This window comes from Falco punctatus (genome assembly GCF_963210335.1).
Source record: "Falco punctatus genome assembly, chromosome: Z".
Lineage (NCBI taxonomy): Eukaryota > Metazoa > Chordata > Aves > Falconiformes > Falconidae > Falco > Falco punctatus.
This window is the reverse complement of record NC_137586.1, coordinates 68,867,353-68,874,473: the sequence shown is the minus strand read 5'-3', so window position 1 is coordinate 68,874,473 and position 7,121 is coordinate 68,867,353. Positions and strand designations below refer to the sequence as shown.

Sequence of the window (7,121 nt, the reverse complement as noted above, 5' to 3'; positions counted from 1 at the left end):
GCTGTTGCCAAATCCTGTGATGTGCCTCGGTTGTAAGAAGCTCTGTACAGAACAATAAGCTTTGGCTTTTAAGCTAGATCTTGGTGTAGAATGAAACTTGTTTTTAACAGTTCAGTGTGGGCATTCCACTTAATATGCTGATGAAATTAAGGTGAACGTCCCACTGCTTGACTGGTTCTGTTAGGGAGGAGGAAGGCTACATGGTTTTTGTCCTAATGTCTGGTTTCCAGGTACTGTTTACTGGTTGTGGGTGGGTGGAGGGCAGCCAGCTGATACAGCACCTCCTCTGGTTGTTGGAGACCATGTCGTGGAGCAGGTTCTGCTGGAAGACTTGGCTCCATTAAGGGAGAAGTCTTCCAAAGAAAAGCTGCCTGTTCCTGGGAAGATTCTGACACATCTCTACCACGTTTCATACGGGAGAGTCCTTCTGTAAGTGTATTCTCTGCTGCTTTTCTTGCAAGTTTTAGACCCAAGGTGACTCTTAAAATGTCAAAATTACTCTTAAAACTTTTAAATGATAGGGTAAATACCTGTTCTGTGGTAGTGGTGGTGAGTAGCATTCCAAGGTCAGTCTCTTCAAGTGTGCCTGAATGATGTTTGCTTTCAGTAGAGGGTGGCTTTACTTTCAAATTTCTCAAATTTCAAACCCTTGGTTCTTACAGCTCTTGTGGAGATAGCAAAAGTGAAAGAACATGCTCTAGGCAGCGGCTCTGCATTTGTTCACTGTTGTAACTACAGCAGATACCAGTGAAATCTCTGGAGGCTTCCCAGGGGAGCCTGGGCCATGGTAGCTGCACAGAACTGCAATGTTACAGGAGAAGTGGTGTCTGGGGAGGGTGGATGATGGTTCCACTAATAACTTCACTTCTCCAATGCTGGCTTTGTGGTTTGCAGCCCCCAGTGACCTGCCTTCCCACCAAGCATGGGGGTCTCTGGGCCCTGCATGATCTAAGAACATCGCACATGGCGTTGGCTGCAGGGCAGGAAAGCAGGACCTGGCAGGGCTTTTGGAGGTACTTGGCTCTGGTAAGACCCCACTTGGAGTACTGTACTCAGCTCTGGTGACCCCAGCATAAGGACATGAACCTGTTGGAGCACATGCAGAGGAGTGCCACAAAGACAGTAAGCCTGGAGCACCTCTCCCATCAAGACAAGCTGAGAGAGTTGGGGTTCAACCTGGGGAAGAGAAGGCTCTAGGGAGACCTTACAGCAGCCTTCCAGTACCTAAAGTGGGCCTACAGGAAAGCTGGAGAGGGATGTTTCATTCATAGTGACAGAACAAGGGGGAGTGGCCTTAAACTGAAAGAGCTTTAGATAATACCCAAGAGGCACTCATCCCTGTGAGGAACAGGCTGCCCAGAGGAGCTGTGGATGCCCCTTCCCTGGCAGTGCTCAAGGCCTGGTCTAGTGCAGGTGTCACTGCCCATGGCAGGGGGTTGGAACTCTACAAACCAGTGTTGTCTTGCACCCCAAAGCATCTGTGTAGGGCAGCAGGGTGGCGTGCACTGGCTGCTGACTCACTTAGCCCAGGGCAGGCTGCAGCAGCCACCCCTCAGCCAGCACCACCCACCCACCCCCTGCCTCGCCTTCTGCAGCAGCACCACCCAGAAGACAGGCGGTGCCAAGGGTGACAGAGCATTTCCACATGGGCACCCTCCTGGCATCCATGCTTGCCTCACTCAGGTGGGGCAACCACGTTAGATCGGCCCCAGGGCACAAGGAGGTGAAGGCTTGTGTGTTCATCGGGGTATCAGGAACCATGCAGGGGAAACTGCTCCAAAGCCAACTGCATTTAACACCTGCATAACCCTGCCATGACTGCTACACCTCAGTGGTCCCCAGAATAGCCAGGACAAACACTCCCAACAGCAGCCTTCTTCACCTTCATTTATTTCTATCTTTGTGCATTTTTTCCAACTACCACATTTTTACAGCATCTTTACATGATCCACCTCCCCCATGCACCAGCAGTTCCAAGTTTCTCCAGTTAGCTGCTTGGTAGCGCTGTGCAAGCTTCTCTCCTCTTTCCCACAGATGCAACCAGTTTCCCAGTCAAGTCAGGTGTACACCACTGGACCTACGAAGAGGGGAAGGTGTCCAACAGACTCAAGAAATTAATCAAAGCCCATGCTCACCGTGGAAATCGATTTAATTTTGAAAGACATTGCTATTTGGTTTTAAATCATTGGATTACACTCAGGCATTTACAACTGGATCCCCAGCACCCACATTTGTCAAGGCTCAGAGGAAGTTACAGATTTGCAAGTTTTAACTGCATTATCAATGTTACAGATATCACATTTGTAGTCAGACCGCCACCATTAGTTAACATCAGAACTCTGACACTGATCTGAACCAGTGAAAAAAAAACATTAAACCCCAATTAAAACCTCTACAGTATTGTTTCTTAAAAAAAAAAACCAAAACAAACCAACCAAACACCTATTTGATTACTCGAGAACATTAACAGAGAAATATTTGAAGCAGAAGTCTGTGCATGACTGACAAAACCCCTGCATAAAGCAGATCTACAACAATTAACAGTATAACCTATAGGAATGGAGGGATCAGTCACATCAGAAAGGGCAAGCAGAGAAAGCAGAGTAACATATCTAAGTCTACAAGGATATATCTGATTGCTGCAGGCCACATACAAACTTAGGTCAAAATAAAAAGCTCCATTTTTTACCCTTCTTGATTAATCAGGAGGTCAGTTGGTCACGTATGGATGAAATGCATTACTAGGTATAATACTTGAAAAAATAATTCATACAGGAACAAAATTACTCAAAAGCTTATAACTTTCTAAGCTTAAACTGAATAGCATGGGGTATTTTAAACATACATCTGCAAAATGAAGAGACCATAAACAGCCTGGAAATACACTGCACAGTGACAGACCTGAGCACCTAAGGCATCATCTGTGCCACTCATCACTGCTTACTATGATACAGACCACACTGGTTTGGCATTTATGTATGTAATGTTACTTGCACAACTCAGAACTAAGGCTACTCTATTTTCAGGTTGTTTTCCCAGTTCTAGTCTTCTGTGAGATCTTACTTAATTTAGCATAAAATTCTGTCTCGAGACATGGCAGTCACGTGCTTTTGTCACATTTTAAAGCAAGGGAAGGTTAGCAGATGCAGCCACAGCAAAGCAGCTGTTACTAAGCCAGATGAGGTGAGGGCACTGGGTTCATCCCACCATCACCACCAGAAAGATTCCTGGCATCACTGCAGGGCCAGCCCAGCACAAGCTTGGCAGCCCAAATTATTACAGGCTGAAATAAGGGAACAAGCTAAATGCTGCCCTGCCCTCTCCCCTGGCATCTGGGGCTGGAGCTCCCAACACCCAGGTAAGGCTTGCAGTACGGAAGTAAGAAGTTTGTTCCGCTCCAGCTCTTGCTTACTGTCTGCATCTACCAGTGAAGACTGCTGCCAGAAGCAGTTCACAATTCTTTGCCCATACTGCAAAAAGGATTGCATTTTTCAGAAGTTATCCATGATGTTCCACTACCGATTGTTTATAGCTACTGTAATAAGACACTAAACAATACATTAAAAAAAACATATTTCAATTGTATTACAACCATGTTCTTCCAAAGTGTTGAAATCTAGCTGGCTTGGTAATGAACAAATTCATACGCTCTATACTACTTTGAAAACTTAACTCAAGTGTTTCACATGCCCAAAATTACGATGCTTTTCCTGTGCCATGCTAGAGAACTTACCACACTGCTCACTGAGAGGGTGCATTCCCTTTCAGATTCACAAAGCGCTATAAACTGTTTCTCATTTTTGCAACTCCTTTCATTTAAGGGCCAGGCAGAGGTAACAAATTCTACTTCAGGGCTTTTTTTTTTTTTGTTGTTTTGTATTTTTTTTTGTTTGGGTTTTTTGGGTTTTTTTGTGGTTTTTTATTTTTTTATCTTTGTTTGTTTCTGGGTTTTTATGTAAACAACAGGGAAAAACAAAAATACTATCATGAAGTAAAAAAATTCATACTTCATGTCTATCCCCTATCAGTCATATCTTCTAAGGCTTATGATACTTAGTTTTCTGTTGGTTAGAGTACTGTATTCTTTTATATAGGAGCACATGAAACGCAGTTTTAGTCAAAAATTTCTTAAATCCCCATGTGAAGTTTTCTTATTAAAAAAAAAACTTAAATTCATTAAAGTCCTGCAGAGAAAACTGCCTGTGAATAATCCTCAGGCCTGCAGAGCACAGAACTGCTGAAACACAGCCAGTATGTGGTGGTCCAGTTCAGCTGTAAACAGGAGGTTCTCTAGGGTGACCATGTACTGCTGGATTATCTGATGATGCTGGCAGATAAAAAACAAAACCAAAAAACAAATCTTTACTGTTTTCATTTATCATTGTACAACAACAGGCAGAGCAGTCAAGACAAGTAAGAATCACAGGTCAAATATTTTCATCAAACTAGTTAAGCACATCTCATTTTCACAACACAGTAGCCACTGACAAGCACAATGCAGAGCCACTGCTGACTGCAAGAAGAAAGCATGTGCTGAAATCCTGTCTTGAGAAGCACTGTGCTTCCTTGTAGCTTTTCACTCCTGGATCCTGAATTGTAAGCAACATGCAACACCAGAGATATCCTAGGAGAATCAGGATATTTGCCTTCCTCTGAAGCCACATCCACTACCAGGGAAGGGTGCAGCTCAGGGCAGAATTATGTTGAAGAATGGGAGTGGTGGTATATCTTCCACTCACACAGGTATAATGTTCTATTTACTATCACTTTCATCCAGCCACCTGTGCTTGCTACCTGATTTAATATAGAGCCAAGAATTAAAAAATTAAATAGATACTTTGATATATTTATGTATCTTATTAAAAGGAATTCTGCAGTATTTTAATCTGCTTATTTAAAAGACATGTATTTCAGCATCCTTGTTCACTCACAACTTTGCCCTTACTATGAACACACGGTTAAGAGGAGCTCAGAGGAATTCATAACCACATCTTGGTATCTTTTTGCAGGATGCTTACAGCGTGGGAATTAATGAAGGACCAGTCACACCAGTCTGTGACAGAGATGCGGCCAGAACCGGAGTTGCAACTTAGCCCCACGCCAGCCTTCAGAGAAGACGCGCTGCCGCCACCTACCGCTACGCTGATGGAGTGCTCAGCTCCCCAGCACCCCCCTGCCCACAGCCTGCCAAGCTCGGAAGCGAAACTTACTTGAAGGAAGATCTGCTGCAACCTCTCTATACAGCTCTTGTACCAAGGTGTAAATACATCAATTCCACCAGTCTCACAGCGCACCAAGTGCTCAGTTAACAACATAATGAAACGCTGCAGGAGAGAAAAAAAATCCACAACACAAACTTACTCACTCTTGTAAAATGAAAGCAGGATCTTAACTTCAGGTAAGAGGATCTGGGGGAAGAAGCTTTGAAGAGCAGCCCAAGAACAATAATTTTGTTTTGCAAACACTGAATTTAGTAAGCAAATAAAATCCAGTTACCTTCTCGTTGTTCAGGAAACCGTATGCTAACAGAACTCCTCTGTTCCCAAGTGCTAACATCTGAACAGATCCTGCTCCAAAGCAGCCTTTGCAGCAGGATGATCTGGATTGACTCTACCCCACAGTAAACCCATCAACCCGTCCCATATTCATATTTCAAGAAGATGCCTGGCATACAAGTGACACTGAAATATTGTAAATCCAGTAACTTTAAAGCCTGGAAGTGAGAAGAGACTTTGCGCATCATTACCTGGAATATAACAAGGAAGAGATTCTTTTGCTCACTCTGGGCTGACTCCACTTTTTCTTGCAAGCGCTCTATCTGCTCTTCTAGCGGTCCATCTTCCCGATCACTACTTCGGTCATCATCATCATCATCATCATCACTGTCTCGCTGTAACTGACAACAACACAACACTAACTAGCAACCTAGTTGCCTGTGAATACTGTTAATGCCCTCTGGTTCCACACGTGAAGAGGTATGCAGAGCAACTGAACAGCAGCAACTGAAGGTGCTCTGTAGTTTAGTAAGTATTGTATTTTGAAAGACATTTACTTTGAATATAATTCAGGAAAGAAATCTGGAAAGAAAAATGCCAGTGTGGGAAAGCCTTGGAAAAAATAAATCAAGATTTCAGAGAAACCAGAGCAAGCTTAAGATCTATCAGCCCTTTATTTAGTGGAAACACAGTAACAGGCAATACCCCTGCTGACTTTTAGCATTACCAGATAACGAAGAACTTTAAAAAAAAAATCCTGGTGCAGGTCTTTTAAATTGTGTCCACTGCAGTAGGGCAGGTAATTCATTCAATTAACTGTTCTTAAATCTCAGGGCTCCTAAAACATAAAGCACTTTGTGCAAGAACTCAGCCGAATCTGGTTGGTTAGCACAGAATGGAAACTAGAAACCGTAGCCCATGGTGTTACAGTGGGGACTCCCTGTATTCACTATCAAAAGGGACGCTCTCAGACTAGAAAGGGTCAGCATGGAAACCAAAGTACTAACTAGGAACATGGCATGTTCCCATTTCCTCAAAACCAAACCAACACAACCATCACCACCACAAAACACATGAGTACCAGACTTTGGAGCTCAGGTAACGAAGTCTTACACAAGACTACAAGGGATACAGGAGGAAAGGCAGAATCAGATGGATTATGGTACATTCAAATACAGGCATTGCTTCAGTCTCACAGGATTGTTTCTGTGCAAAAATACCCACAAATTAACAGCTTAAAACTTCAAATATTTGTAAAAGGAGCACATGCAACTTGTGACAAATACAGAGTCATGTGTTAACTTCACCTACTGCATAGTAAACAAAACTCAGAATCAGAAGATAATTAGCTCTGAATTAGCATAAAAAATACAAACTATTTACCAGAGCAAGTGAGAATTTAATTCTATTCTCTCTGTAGGAACTTGCTATTTCCCCATCGACAGAGGTTACCTGAACTCAAAATGCTAAAGGACCAATAGAACCTAGAAGGAAGCATGTGAGCCTTGGGCTCATTCTGTAGCGTGGCAATCCACTGCACGCTGGGGATATCAAAACTTGACGGCTTGCTTACTTGAAAAGGAATGGTCATGCAGAGAGCAACAGCCTGCAGAACTACTTACTGTT

General features: G+C 43.4%; 1 protein-coding gene across 4 annotated transcripts in view; it reads right to left on the bottom strand.

The window, feature by feature from the left end:
* Nucleotides 1-1,873: 1,873 nt before the first annotated feature.
* Nucleotides 1,874-7,121, bottom strand: part of NCBP1 (nuclear cap binding protein subunit 1) — a 31,555-nt gene continuing 26,307 nt past the window's right edge. For 2 of the 4 annotated variants that reach the window (XM_080372977.1, XM_080372978.1), the window contains exons 21-23: nt 5,747-5,896; nt 5,211-5,324; nt 1,874-4,327 (exon numbers count right to left, since the gene is read on the bottom strand). In XM_080372977.1, coding sequence (XP_080229103.1) covers nt 4,214-4,327; nt 5,211-5,324; nt 5,747-5,896 — 378 coding nt within the window. In that variant the 3' untranslated portion in view covers nt 1,874-4,213. The remainder of the gene's footprint in view (nt 4,328-5,210; nt 5,325-5,746; nt 5,897-7,121) is intronic. The other 2 variants (XM_080372979.1, XM_080372980.1) reach the window with 1 other exon arrangement.